Source organism: Mustela putorius, unplaced genomic scaffold (assembly GCF_011764305.1).
Source record: "Mustela putorius furo isolate JIRA1106 unplaced genomic scaffold, ASM1176430v1.1 tig00000873_pilon_pilon_pilon, whole genome shotgun sequence".
In the NCBI taxonomy this organism is placed as follows: domain Eukaryota; kingdom Metazoa; phylum Chordata; class Mammalia; order Carnivora; family Mustelidae; genus Mustela; species Mustela putorius.
Window position 1 is genome coordinate 1,357,029 of NW_025421504.1, and position 14,523 is coordinate 1,371,551.

Sequence of the window (14,523 nt, forward strand, 5' to 3'; positions counted from 1 at the left end):
GGATTCCTGGAAGGCTGCTTGTGCGGGAGTGGGAAGGCCTGTCCGGCAAGGAGAGCGGGGGTGAGCGGGAGGCGACCTGCATCCACGCACCGCGGCCCCTGGGAGCTCGGCCAGGAGATGCGCCGGTGCCCCCGTCGGGGTCTGCGGGGTGGGCCTCCACCTCTGCCCACAGAGGGGATGGGGGCTGTGCCAGGAGGCGGGGCTGTCGTCCGTGCCCGAGGCGGAGCCCGTCCCTGCCGGGGGCACCCGGGTGCCAGGCGGGGAGCGCAAGCCCAGCCCCCTCCCACTCCCACCACTGCGTCCCCGGGGCTCGGGTCTCCCGTCCAGCTGTCCCTAGCGGGCCTTCTTCTCACCCCTGCCCAACTGGGCTCCAGCACACCCTCCTCCACGAAGGACGGGCCGCCCCGCTGCCCACTGCCCAAGCCGCCTGTGGCTGTGCCCAGGAGGAAAGCCCCTGGCTTCCCTGAGGACCCCGCAGAGGGACCCAGCCGTGACCTGCCCTCCCGGGAAGATGGCCCGGGGCGTACAGTCCCGACGTAATTCACCCTGGGACACTCTCGTTCTGGATGGGGTGCCCCAGCAGGGCGCTGCTCCCAGGCCGCCCTCGGGGACCCCAGCTAGCTGCTTAGAGGCTTCTACGGGCAGCACAGGGGTCCTCTCCACCCCTCCCCCATTTCTGGAAATTTCCAGTGGAAAACCAAGTTCCTGCCCTAGGGAGGGGGAGGGGCTGCTTCCTCTTTCCTTCCAGTTCCAGGCACACAGTGGGTCTCCCTCCCCCCACTGAGCCTCAAAAGCCTTTGCATCTAAAGACACTGGACTCTTTGTTGGGGGGCCAGGGAGGGGAGGGGGGAGGGGGCAGAGGGGAGGGGGAGGGAACCCAACCCACCTGTTCGTTCCCTTCTCCTCCTCTCCCCAGCCCAGGTCAGAGGGAAAAAACCGCTTGCTGGCTGATTCCATCTGGAACCTAATCACCCAGACAGCTGCGGCGGCCCCCGGCCCCCGGCCCTCGGATGCCAGCCCCTGGCTCCCAGCTCGCGTGCTGGACGCCTCCCCGCCAGGCCCACGCGGCTCCTCCTGCAACCCTCCTCCCCAACCCCCGGGGTGGGCCTCTGGTGGCAGCTGCTCAAGGGCCGCAGGACGCACCCATATCATATATGACAACAGACAGAGGCGGCCGGCTGTCCCACAGGCCTGCGTGATCTGACAGTGTATTACCCCGTGAAAACGTCAGAGCCGCGGCGGAGCGGCGGTCCCCCCTTCCCGGCGGGGCTGGCGGGGCACTGTGGGACGTGTTCCGGATGCTGTGAGCGGGCTTGGATTTTGTGGCGATTCCCCCCACCGCCACCCAGTCTCTGGGATGAGAAAGGAGGCCCCAGAGATTAAGCGGGGGCTGGGGCTACCTGGTGCCGAGCGGGGGCGGGGGGCCATCAGAGCACATGGCCTATCTGCCAAAGGGGGTGTGCCCTGTGCTTCCTGCCACTCTGAAGTCACGCGTGGAGAAAGCAATGGGGTGACGCAGGAGGACCTCGCAGTGGGGGGGACCTGACGGGGGGGGGTTGTCTCCAAGGGGCACCTGGGACAGGCCCCCTCTCCAGGGGGCTGCAGGTGGCAGCCAGTTTGAGAACCTTCTTTGGACAGGTGATGATGAGCCGGGCCGTCCTAGGAGCCCAGGGCGTCTGTCCTGGGGGGACGGTTTCTTCTTAGAAACTGCCAGACCTCGCTCCCAGGCTGCGCGCAGACCCGCCTGGTTTGGGCAAGGACTGAGGACGTGAGGCTAGGAGAAGGTGCCACGCCGAAGGCTGTGAAGGGTGTTCTCATGGGACTCCAGGACAGAGACCAGCCTGGGGGCCAGGCAGGGCCCCCGGCATCCCTTCCACACCGGTCCTCAAGGAGACCAGGGCCCCTCTGAGAAGGCCACGCCGAAGGGAGGCATGAAGCGTGGGCTGAAATGGGGAGGGGCACTGGTGGGAATCCCCAGGGACTCTGGTCACGCCAGTCAAGATAGCGGCCATGCAGGTCCAAGGTTGCAGGGCAGCTCCCCACGGCCGGGGCCCAGGAGCCTCTCCCAGGAGGCAAGCAAGGGAGGCTCCAAGGGGGTGGTGACCAAGGATCCTCTCTGGTCTGCTGGAAAGCACTCATTCTCAGTGGCACTGGCTGAACTCTCAGTGCCTGGGAACCACCCCCACCCCCAGAGCTGGACCAGGGGCATCCTGGGAAGTGTAGTCTTTTAGGAGTTAGGAGAGCGGGCAGGGATTTCCAGGGGCGGTCCTCTAAGGAACAACGGAGGAAGAGAAGAGACCAAAGGGGATTACTCGGACCCTAATCCCTGGGTGCAAATTTGACATTCCTAAAGTGGCTGAATGTAGACATCTGCTGCCCAAAGTCACCAGCCTCAGGTCCTCCCGCAGTGGCTTCTCTAGCAAGACGACCGAACTCTTATTTTGGCGGGGAGACCCGATGTTGGAGACCCAACGTGTCCCCCCACTCCTATCCTCCTCTGCCTACTGACCCCAGACACCAGGAGAGAGAAGCACCCGCCAGGGGACGGGGTGCTACCTGCCGGTGCCCGCCGAGGCTGCCGCACACTCCGCGTTATTTATGCTCACAGCCCGCTCTGATGACATATGTAAGTTGACAGCGAACATCCTATCAACTTGCTGGAGTGTATCTTGATTGTTAAAACACACTCTTAAAGGCGTACGATCGTTTATCAAATTAAAACAGCCGCACCTAGCCGTCTCCTTTCTGCCTCCCCTGACCGCCCACCCCCAGCCCTGCAACCTCCCTCCTCCTTCCGCCTGGCCTCCAGGGGCCGTTGTGCCCTGGCACCCAGGCCCTCCTCCCGAGGAGAGGCCATCCTGTGCTTCCAGGGACCCCAGGCCCTGCACCCCCTCCCCACCCTGCCCCAGGCCAGGGCAAGCCCACTAATAATCGCCAAGAAGTGACAAACGCCAGAAACCCCACCAATTAAATTTAAACTCATGCAAAGCTCAGTGGCCAGTAAATTATTATTTTTATTAGCTTGAACCAAGTTCCCGTAAGAGAGAAAGTCGACTTGCTCCCATGAATGGCTCTTGTATAATTTATTTAACTCTGTGCTCTTTGCCAAAGCCTGGAATATTTTTAGCTCGTTCTGTTGTTGGATTTGGCTTTTTTATGTGTGTTTCTGAGGGGTATTTTTAGCCTCATCCATGTTATTCTAACAGACTCCTATGCGTTCGGTCCTGTCTGTGCGGGCTGCTGAACCCAGTCTCGAGGCAGAGGAGGGAGATTTCTAAGAATAACCGGGCGGCGTTTGGGGTGCGTGTGTTTTCCTGGGGAGATGTGCTATCTGTACGAGGCCGCTCCCTGCCTCGCTGGCTAATTTGTTTTATTACTCACGTGACCTGGATATTCCTATAGGAATATCCTTATAGGCAATAATCAGACATGGCAGCACAAGCCCCACTGAGAAAAAACCCACATTCCAAAAATGGCTTCGGAGGGGCGGGCAGGGCGGCTGTGGCCGGGCTGGTCTATGCGGCCGCCGGATCCCCGGGGCTCTGCAGCGGGGCGGCCCGCTTTGATGTCTGGTTCTGTCACTTCCCAAGCAGGATGGGTAGAGTCTTCAGAAAGTAACTCTTTTCACACCTACTTAATGTTGGTAACTGTTGCAGAAACACCATCGTGTCATTGAGTTAATGAGGTATTTACGAAAATGTATTTTTTTCTTTACAAAAAAATATCACATGATGAGGGAGGGGGAGCCTTTGATGGGGTCTTTTCACACTAGGAAATTATCTTTCTTCCTCCAGTGTGTTTTGCTTTCTTTCTTTTCAAGGTTGGCAATCCGAAACGCCTTTAAGCAGGAAAGGAGTCTGCCGTCCTCCCGACAGAAGGGACCTGCTCCTGCCCTGTTTATTCCCAACGCCCCCCTTCCCCGCGGCCCCTGGCCTCCAGGACGGGCCCGTCTACACCCCAAAAGAGACAAGAGAAGAGGCAGAGAGGAAAACCCAACCCGCAGCCAGAGTGCGGAAATCGGCACCTCCGCCTGTCTTGGGTAGAGGCCCGGTGGTTCTTGGAGGCTCGGCCCAAGGCAGGGGGGTGGGGGGGCGGTGGACAGAGAAGGATGGAGGACAGGCGCTGACCCGGCCGGAAGAGGGGGTGGGGACCGGCTTCTCCCAGGCCCCGCCGCCTCTTTTTGAAAGGAGCCGGGAGAGGCGCGGTCCCCAACCGCTCCAGGCGGTAGTGCTGATGGAAAATCTTGGGTTGATGCGTTGTTGATTTTCTTTTTTTTTTTTTTTTCCCCTAGACTTCACAGCTTTGCCTCTGGACCATCTGTATTAGAGACAAAATCTAACACTGCACTAAAAATAATGATTCCAAACATTTTAATTGCACCTTTTGGTGACAAGGTTACTGGAACAGCACTTTACCATAAAACCCTACAGCCCGATTATAAAGCTACCAGCACTTTCATTTTTAGAAAAACAATAGAAGAAGCCCTGGAGCCCAACGTCCCATCAGGGTCCTCAAGCTGACATCTTGAAAGCACTGGGTGGGGCAGCACAGGCAGGCGGGGGGTGGGGGTGTTGGGGGGGGACAGGGAGCCCCTTGGCTCAGCCCTGCAGGGGATAACGAGTCCTGGGAAGCCGGGACTCCATCCTCGGTGGCTGGACCCCACTCCCGGTTAGACCTGGACACATAAGAAGGAGCTTCGGGGCAATTTTCCTTTCGGGGGCAGCCGAGCAGTGCGGGGAGGGAGGGGCGGCTAGGCTGCGGGCAGCCTGGCCTGGCCTGAGGATCGGCGGCCATCTGCGGAAATGGGAAGAAAGTCCGCCAAACTAGCCATTTGGAAATCCACACACAAATGGGGAAAAACACGTTTTTAACTTAATTATACTTTTTTTCCTTTCTAAACTAGACCATCTATAGATACAGTCCAAAGCAAAGTGATCTGGGGTATAATTCTTTAAAAAAAATGATGCAGCTAAATTTTAAAAACCAATACAATATTCTGGCTTTCAGCAATTTCAAAAGGCTTTCGGCGGCAGACATTTCTCGCTGGACGCCCATTCGGGCCAGCCTTTCCGTCACTAATGGGTCGGACACCTCCAAACACAATAGCACTCTGGTCCCCCAGGGGGTGGAAATGGCCTCCAGGAACAGGGAACACGTGGCCCTTCAGCCCCCCTCGAAGGGTGCCCTGGGGACCTCCAGCGCCCTCTGGAGCACCCTGCATATGGGGAGGAGGGCCGGGTCTAGGTCAAGGACACAGACCAGGCCACGGCCCACCCGGGATCTCCAAACCCAGTAAGGCCTCTGCTCCAAGAACCACGTGGTCAAACTTGGAAAGATCAAGACAATGGTCCGGGCCACCCCGACCACATTCCCACCTGACTTGGTGATGCCTGCATGTGGCAGAAACAGCAGAAAAGGGACATGGTGGCTGACCAAGACCTAGGTTAGGCTACAGGTTTGGGAGTGGGGACCGGGGAGGCAGCCGTGACCTGAATGGATGGGGGATCCCACCTGCTCGGGCCTCCCCCGAGTGGGATAGCCTGGGGGAAGCCTAGGCATCAGGCGCCCTTCCGGACCCTCTCTGGACCCTGTTGTTTCAGGGCTGATGCTCCTACCTGCCCGGCTAGCAGGCACAACGCTGGGGGGGCGGGGGGTTGCAGCTCCTCCCTCCCCATCCCCCAACCTGCAGGCTCAGCCTTCTCACCCTCAGCGGGGCTGCAAGCCTCCGGCTGAGAAAAGGGGCTGGCAGGGAGACCACACTGTCCCTGTGGCCCGCAGGAGCCCCGCACCGCAGCCCCCCAGTGCAGGCTCCTCCCGGTGGGCACCATCTCCAAACCCGGGGCAGGAAAGTCACTAACTCCAGGGACAGCCAGCACAGATATTTTTAAATCACCAATTTCCCAAGCAAGTACGTTTCCTCTTTCAAGTTATAAATCTAGAGAGGAGAAAAGAGAAGGACAGAAAGAGGAACAGCAAGAAAGAGCTGAAGGGCTGCCTCAGGGAGGCCCCTCGGCCGGGCAGAGCGCAGGACCCCAGGACGCCCGGAGCCCAGCCCCTCTGCTCCCGCCTCCATCTAACTTTCTGAACCTCTCCGTGTTGTACATGCTAAAAGCCCATTAGTAATTAAGGAATTTTGCATATTTTTTTCTTTTTAGGAAATTTATGTTGTTCTTTCTGACATTTTCCCTTCTAGCCGGAGTCTTCCATCCGTTTTAATCCACACTAATTGTAATCCCATTAAAGCAGATATAATTTTATTAGTATTCACAGTTCATCAAGCTAGCAATAATAACTGTTACTGCCAAATTAACAAACAAACCCCAAAAAGCGGCAAACAGCATTTCCGATGTTTAGAACAAACTGTAAACAAAAGCAAGCCAGCCTTCAAGCCTGACCGGCAGGCCCCCACCCCAAGCCCCAGACCTTACTCCTGCAAACTCTGCGGGCTAAGGCCGGTGACCTCCAGGGTCTCCCCGAGATAGCCGCCCCTGGGCTCCCCGCTCCCTCTCCCTGACCTTGCTCAACGGTAATATCAGAGCCGCCCCAGAGGGGCGAGGGCCGCTGGGGAGGCCTGGGTCAGCCCTGCCCAGGAGCAACGCTCCGCGGAAGGGGAGCCGCCAGGACGGGAACGCCGGGCAGGCCCGTTCACTCCTCTTGGAGCAAATTCCCGGCGCACTCGCCTGCACCGAAATGCCGAGGCGGCCCGCGCCGCCCCCAGCCAGGCCGCCGCCCGGCGCTGCGCTCCCCCGGGGCGGCGCGCCTGGAGCCTCGGCCGCGCCGCAGCCACGCTCTGTCCGGCTTTAGCAGGATACCGGACGCACTTGTTAAAGCCCAGGCAGCCCCTGCAAACCCATTCTCACCCTGACACTTCAAGGCTTTATATAGAAACAGGATTTGCTCGTCTTACACCAGCAGTCCCTATTAGCGCGCACCCCGCGCGCACACCGCCCTAATCCGCCGGCCGCGGCGCCCCCCGCCCCCAGGCACAACAGCCGTTTTGTTCCCGCAGAAAGTGCCTCGTTGTCCCGGCCCCGGAATGTCTCAAGGATGTGAATGCAGAATGCAGAAACGAGGTTTCCGGGGGAGTTTGGGTTTTCTGCAGGAAGGGGTGGGGGAGGGGGCCGGAGGGGAAGGCTTTATTTTTAGCTGGCTCCGGGGCTGCCCTCCGAGACCCGGGGGACCCCGGCAAGGCCGCTCCAAACCGCGGCTCGGCGGCTCGGGGCCCCGCCACCGCGGCCCCGGCGGGGAAATGAAAGCGAAGCTGCCCCGCGAGGGCTCCACGGAGAGGAGGGGCGCGCGCCCGCTCCCCCCGGACCGTGCCCGCCTCTCGGCTGGGCCTCCTCTCCCGCGCCCGCCCCGGCCGGCACTGACCTGTGTGCGAAGCCATGGGCAGCGGCGACGAGAAGTACTTTCCAGGCTGGAAGTGAGCGGGCGGCTGCGCGGCCGGCCCGGCGGGGGCAAGGCGCGCGGCGGCGGCGCTGCGGTGGCCCAGGCTCCCGCGCTCCGACAGCAGATGCGGCGGCGGCGCGAAGTCGCGGCCATCCATGCCGGGCCCCGGCCCCGGCCCGCCGCCGCCTCCGGGGAGCAGCGCGGCCGGGGCCCCGGGGCGGATCGGCGTGCGCGGGCGGCGCGCGGGCGGCGCGGAGGAGGCGGCGTCCGGGGTCAGCGGCGGGGTGGCGGGCGGGTCAGCACGCCGGCGGACTGGGCTCCTCGGCGGGCAGCCGCGCGCCGAGCCGGCGGCCGCCGTGTGGGTCCATAGTCTGCGGAGGCAAGCAGAAGAGACTCGGTGACTCGGGGGGCTCGACTCGTCTGGGAGGGGGTGTCCTCGCCCCGCCCGCCGGCCGGACCCGGGACGGTCCGCGCGTCTCCCGCCGCTTGCGCGCGCGCCGGGCCACCCGGGCCGTCCGGACCCCGCGCGCACACGCACCGTCCCGGCCGCGCTCGGCCCCGAAGAGCCTGGGGGGAACCCGCCTGCAGCGCTCGCCGCTACCCCTTCGCGTCTCCGCGGGTCCCTGCGGCGAGGGCGCCGCGGCAAAAGGCTGCTGGCTCCGCTGGGTGATAAAAACCCAAATCTGCGAAGCCATCACGCACTCACACACAGACACACACACTCACACGCACACCCCCTCCCCTCCCCCGCTGCCCAGAGGTGTCTCGGAGGAAAAGGCCTGAGGTCCACGCTCGCCTTTTTCCTCTCCCCCCTTATGCCGAGGTCCAGCTTTTACTACATTCCGCTTAACCGAATAACCATGCTAATTAAGCGAGTAATTTTATTGATTGTAACTCAAGAGTTTTTTTTTTTTTTTAATAACCTTCCTTTCTCCCCTGTTCCCATCCCCCCCATGCGTCTTTCGGCCCATTCTTTAGAACCCGCCGCCCCCGACAAGGCCCCCACCCCCAGCTCCCAGCCGGGACCCCGGGGCAGCTCCCCAGTGTCCCAGGAGTCTGCGTCCGCCGCCGGTGTCACCTGGGCGGCCACGCCGCAGTGCCCGGCCTGCCGTCCCCGAGCCGGGAGCTTCCCGGCTAGGCTGGAACAATTACCCCGCCCCCCAATCAAATTCGCCCAGGATCTTCCACTGCGGACTGGGGACTTTGGGGCGGGGGTGGGGTGGGGTGGGGTGGGGTGGGGTGGGGGATGCTTTGAGAGTCAGAAAGTGTTCTCTCTTGGCGCCCCGAATCGGCCACAGAATTCCTCCCTGCAGCGCCTGCCCCGGGTCGCCGAGCCCAGTCGGTCTCCGAGTGGCCGCGCGGCCCGGGCACGCGGGGGTCTGCGGCGGCCGGCTCAGCCCTCCGGCCTCGGGGAGTCGGCCCGGCCCCGCGCAACCTTCGCTCCGGCTCAGGGCCCAGCAGACCCCGGGACTCAGCCCTGGGTTTCCCCCTCCCGGCAAAGCCACTTAAAAGACCCCCCCGGCTCCCTTCCTTCCACCCCCGCGCGGCCGGGGGCGTGCACTGGGAGGCCGAGTGGGCAAACACCGACCCGGCGACAGAAACTGCACGGCCGGGCGCGCGCGTGGACCGCTTTCACTTTGCATATTTCCCCTCATCTTCCTAAATCTGCATTGTTTCGGCGTTCGGTGTCAGCTCCCGCCGAAGGGAGAGGGGCAGGCTCGGTACTCTCGCCGGCGAACCCCGCGGAAAGCCCGGCTCCTGCCTTCCCGCCGTCCCGCCGTGGCAGCAGGGCGACCAGGATGCTCTCCAGGCCGTGAGCACCAGTTTAGACGGCCGTGTCGAGCGCTACGGGCTCCACAACGTCTTATTTGCAGACTATTTTGTGTTTGATTTAATCTATAACCGAAAACATAATGTATTAAGTGAACACATATTTGCTCAGCTGATAAGCTTTTCTCCATATTTATCCGGAGAACTTTCGCATTGTAAATAAATGGGACCTGCACAAAGAGTTCTCTTTGTCTCTCAACTTCATACAAAGGGGTTTGGGGTTCCCTCGCCGCCAGGGATCGCCGGCTCTCTGCCCCGGTCTAACAAACAAACCCGCTCGCCGCCGCGCCGGCCTGCAAAGCGAGCGCCGCGCCGCCAGGGCCAGGGCAGCGCCGGCGAGCGGGCTGCCGGCGCCGGGTCAGGGGAGGGGCGGCCCGGGCCGGGGGCCTCGGGGAGGGACAAAGACAGAGAAGGAGGGGAGGGAGGTCTGGAACCTGCGACTTCAAAGGCGCCGAGGGCCTGGGCTGCGCCCGCGGGGGCGCGAGGCTTGCCGGCGGCCTCCGGGGACTCGTGCGCGCCACGCTTTTGTTCGTGGGTCCTTTCTTCCCGCAGGGGACTGCGACGCGAGCTGCTCGCGATTCTCCGGACGCGGGCTCGGCCGCGCGCAGCGGTCTCAGTCTCGCGCGCCCCGCGGCCGGATCGCGGGCTCACCGTCCCGCCAGACTCGGTACGCACCCTGGGGGCGCGAGGACGGTCGCCCGCCCCTGCAGCTGCGATTCCGACGGGGCAGGAGGGACTTCCCTTTGTGCTCTTCGCTCCCGGAGAGGCCGCGCGGCGCCTCCGCGCAGGTCGGCGGGCGGCCCTGGGCCTGCGGAGCCCCGGCGGAGGACGGCGCTGGGCGGGGACGCGCGGGCGCCGCGGCCCGGACCCGAAGCCGCCGAGCCGCCCCCCGCCGCTGCTCGGGCTGCAGCCCCCTCCCCCAGCGCCGCCGCAGGCCGCGGCCACAGGCCTGGCGGGTCTAGAGCAGGAAACGCAGCGAACGCCGCAGAGGGCAGGGGCCTCGCGCCGGGCGGAGGAACGACGAGCACGGTTTGGAAAGAACCGAACTTCGGACCGCTGGGACGCTGGGCTCCTCCCCGGGGGAGCGGGCTCGGTCCCCAGAGCTGCCGCCCCCACTCTGCGTGGCTCGCGCGCTCCTGAATCCGGGGTTCCTGGGGTCTGCCTCGCTTCTAGCCGAAGGACCAAAACAACGCGCCGCCGCTTCGGCCGCCCTAGGGCTCGGAGCACCCTCTCTGCGCGTCCCTCCGGCGCAGTCTCGCAGCGCGCGGGCGCCGTGGGGCCTGCAGGCTGGGCTGGAGCCAGGGGCGCACCGGGGCGCGGTCGGCTCGGGCGCCGCCGCAGAACCCGCTCCCTGCGAAACGGCCGCGCCCGCCCCCGCGGGAGAGGACCGAGGGCCGGGGCCGCGCGGGAACCCGCACCCCCAGGGCGCACTCGCCCGCAGACCCCGCCAGGCCGGCCGTGACCCGAGCCCCACGCGCTTCCCGGGACACACGCGGCGAAAACGCCCCGCTGCGCTGTCCTCGTGCCCCCCTTCCCCGTCCTCGGCACCCCCGCCTCCCAGGAAAAGAATTTCTGAAATGTTCTGCAACGAATTAGGCTCTGGAAAGCGAAACCCGAAGAACTCGCGTCACCGCTCCCCACCGCGGGCCCTCGCGGGCGGCCGGAAAACCCCTCCGGCCAGCGGCCCGCACCGCCGCAGCCTCTCCGAGCCGGCGCGTTCCCAGGGCCGCCGAGCGACCGGGCGGGGCCGAGCCGCGGCGGCTCGCGGGGGGGAGCGAGGTGGGGGGCGGACAACCGGGGTCCGTCCGTGGTGCCGCGGGAGCCCGACTCGCGTTGGCGGCGCCCGGGTCCTCGCCCACGGCCGCCCGGAGCCACCCGCGCAGCTAGCGCTGGACGCAGCCTGGCGGTCCCTGGCCTGTCGCGGTTATTTATTTTTAATGCTGGGTGTCGATCGAGACAACAAGCGCTCAGAGCAAAGCAAGGACGCGTTACGGGGGGAATTTTAAACCGATCGATAAGATTTTTCAGAGGAAAAAAAAATCGCTCTTATATATAGTCCATCTTAAAAAAAAAAGCCTACTCGACATTATAACGGAATTTTTAAAAGGGAAGATATATACTTCTTAACATCGCAACCCTGAATTTCTCTTGCTAAAAAGAAAAAAATGTAAATCCCCAAAGCCAAAATAAAAAATAAAATAATAATAAAAATACAAAAACAAAAAATGAAAGCAATTTCAGTTACTTACTGGAGGCTGTTTCCTGGATACAATTGAATGCAATACAATTAAATCAGTAAATGTGACTTTGTTTTGTATTCCTATTGGTATTTTCAATGTGCTGACTGTTGCACTGTAAATGCACCGCTTCCACAACAACGACTCTAGCGAGCCCATCCAGAGCGGCTCTCAAACCTGCAGCCCGGCGCGGCGAGCCACGGGCCCTGCATACTAATAAGCTCGTGCCACTCAGCCCCGAGCAGCCGGCGCGCTGATTGGCTGCGCGGCCCTCCGCGGCCGGGAGCTCGTGCCACTCATTCGGCGTAAACAGGCCTCCCAATAGGCTGGCGCCGGGCCAGAGAGCTGCCAATCAGGGAGCAGCAGGGCTACTACTGAGCCCGATGGCGCCTAATTCAAGCCCGGCGACTGCGCAGCTCCTCTGCGCAGATCGTTGCTGCTGAATGGGAATGTGGTGGCGCAGGGCGGGAGAGGGAGCAAGGCGAGTGGGAGCGCGTGTCCGCGCATAGGGGAAGGCTTTTCCTTTTTCTTTCTTTCTTTCTTCCTTTTTTTTTTTTTCCCCCAATTTAATCCAGCAGGCCTAACGTTTGGCTTCTGGTGCACAGAGGCCGGGAGAAGAAACAGCAACACCCGTGAAGGCAGATGTTTTTTTAATACCTGGGATCTGTCTGGCAGGTGGCTGAACCCCGCGCAAGTAGGCCCGAGCTCCAGACGTAGAGGCCTCCTCGGGTTGCCGACCCTTCCACCACTCCGAGACGTTCGCCTGCTCCGGCCGAGCTCAGGAATGCCCCCACGCCCGAGGCCTGGGCGGCGCAGGGTCCGAGTCACCTGCCTGGTTGTCTCCTTTCCCTGCCTGCGGATCAGACCTCAGGGAGAGGGTCCTGCCTCTCTGGCCATCTATCTGTCAACTCTCATTTTTATCTCCCTCGGCCATACTTTGCAACGGAGCACTGATCAAAATGAAAATCGGGGAATTTATGGCCAAGATAAAGATTGCCCTTTTCTGCATCTGCAACTAGATTTTTAAAATATGTTTACCTTCATACGCACAATGCGAAAATCCTGCGCGGCGTTTTTCAATGCCACTCTTCTGCATATCCGCTAAATTATCTTCCCCATTAAAAAGAGCCACTGAACGATTATCTTCATCATTATTAGACGCAAAGCACTTTTTAAAATAGTCTCCAAATAAATATTTCTGTTGGAATTTGGTTTCCCAACAAAATGCTATTTATTCTCCGGGAGTCAAGCTGATGTCTCAGTAGTGATGGGTACATTATTTTCATTCCTCTTTCTTATCGTGAATCTCTGCCTCCTCCTCTGGGGGATTTAAAAAAAAAAACGATATTTAGACTAGATGCTAACAAACGCACGCACACGCATTAGAAATTCTCCACCGGCTCATTCCGATAGGGACAGGAAAGGGTTAAGCCCAAGGCCTTCTGTTGTCTCCTTCCTTTTCCCGCCCCCCCCGCCCGCTCCCGCGGGACAGCCGCGATTGGCTGGCACGCTGCCAGCAGGCTGTCAATCACCGAGTGTAAACAAGGCGCTGATTGGCTGTTGTCCAGTCCGCACAGGGCCTCCTGAAAAAAGCAATTACTGGCTCCGCGGTTTCAAGGCGCCCAAGGCCGCTTGATGAAAGGAGATAAGCTGGGGACGGTTTCCAGGACCCCCACGGGCCGACCCCGGCAGCCCGGGAGCCGAGGTGCGCCGCGGAGCCCGCGGATCAAAGGAATCCGGAGAGAAAGGGGAAGCAGGCGCGCGGCCCGGGCCGGCCTTGCCCCGCGGGCATCTCTGACCTGGGCTGGGGGGCTCGGGCGGCGGGCGGGGGCTCCGGGACTGGGCGCCCGCTTCGGGCGGCGCGGCCGGCGGAGCCGCTCCGGAGAGCCGGAGGCTGGCAGGTAAGCGCCGGGACGCGACGATCGCGGACAGGGCGCGCGGTCCCGAGGTGAGCCCCGGGCGAGGCCGCGACGCGGCGGGTACAGACCCCCCTGCGGCCCGAGCCCCCGGCCAGTCCCCAGGCCGACGCCTGCGGAAACGACCCCGGGCGGCGCGCGGCGACCGCGGAGAGAAGGCGGCGGGAGCAAATCCGTAAAGCGCCGGGCGATCCGATTAGCGTGCGGCTATTCATTAGGCCGCGGGCTATTGAATTAGGTCCCCGTTGCCGACCCGTGGGAGGGGGGGCTCGGGCTGGCGCGGCCGTCGGGGCGGGGGGTGGCTGACGCGGGCCACCGGGCTCGGGCCGCGGCTTCCGGAGGATGGAGTCTCCGTGGCGGCCCCGGCGTGTGTTGGGGGGACTGGGTTCCTCCGGGTCCCGCCCCTGTGGCTACCTACGGAGGCCCCCGCTTCCTGCGCACATCCGGGAAAGCCGGCCCGGCTCGGGAGAAATCAGTCTCACCTGTGGGGGGGGGCAGGGGCGGCCGCGGCCTGCGCCGCGGGACCGCTGGCAGGGCCACGCGGGGCGGAAGCTCGGCCTGGGAGCGGCTTGCCGCGCGTCCCGGAGCGCGCCGGGCTCACACTGCGCCCCGGGCTCCGGTGGCCTGGTGCGCGGTGGTTGCCCGGTCCGTGCGCCTTGGGGTCCCCACCAGCTTCTCGCAGCCCCTCGGCCCAGCTCTCCAGCCCTGGAGTCCCGATCCCCCGCAAAGCGCCCCTCGCTGACCGCATATTGCCTGCTTTGGCTCGGAAAGGGACTTCCCCATTGCTGACTTTCTCCAATAAGCTTGTTTTCTGGTCCAGGAACCTTTTTTTTTTTTTTTTTATCTTAAAATGTAACATTATGTATTAAAGCTCCATTTGAAATTAAATATATACGTGAGCAAAGTACTTGAAAAAGGATCCTCCATGCAAGAGAACACCTTGGCGACGGCCGGAACCCTGGAATTTCTCCGAGCTCCCCGAGTGTGCCGCTGCGACCCGGGTGCCCATGAGCCCGGAGGGGATCCCTGGCCTTTCAACCGCCTGCTGGGGGAGACACAGGGGCTTTTAGCCTCCAGGATCCCCCACCGTGTGCGCAGAGGGGTGCCGCCTGGGAAATCGTAAACCCTGCTCCCAACCCCTGGGGCAGAAG

At 62.3% G+C, this 14,523-nt stretch overlaps 1 protein-coding gene across 3 annotated transcripts in view; it reads right to left on the reverse strand.

The window, feature by feature from the left end:
* Positions 1-11,661, reverse strand: part of BAHCC1 (BAH domain and coiled-coil containing 1) — a 59,665-nt gene extending 48,004 nt beyond the window's left edge. For all 3 annotated transcript variants that reach the window (XM_045085708.1, XM_045085707.1, XM_045085706.1), the window contains exons 1-2: positions 11,469-11,661; positions 7,372-7,760 (exon numbers count right to left, since the gene is read on the reverse strand). In XM_045085708.1, coding sequence (XP_044941643.1) covers positions 7,372-7,546 — 175 coding nt within the window. In that variant the 5' untranslated portion in view covers positions 7,547-7,760; positions 11,469-11,661. The remainder of the gene's footprint in view (positions 1-7,371; positions 7,761-11,468) is intronic.
* Between the last annotated feature and the right edge of the window lie 2,862 nt (positions 11,662-14,523).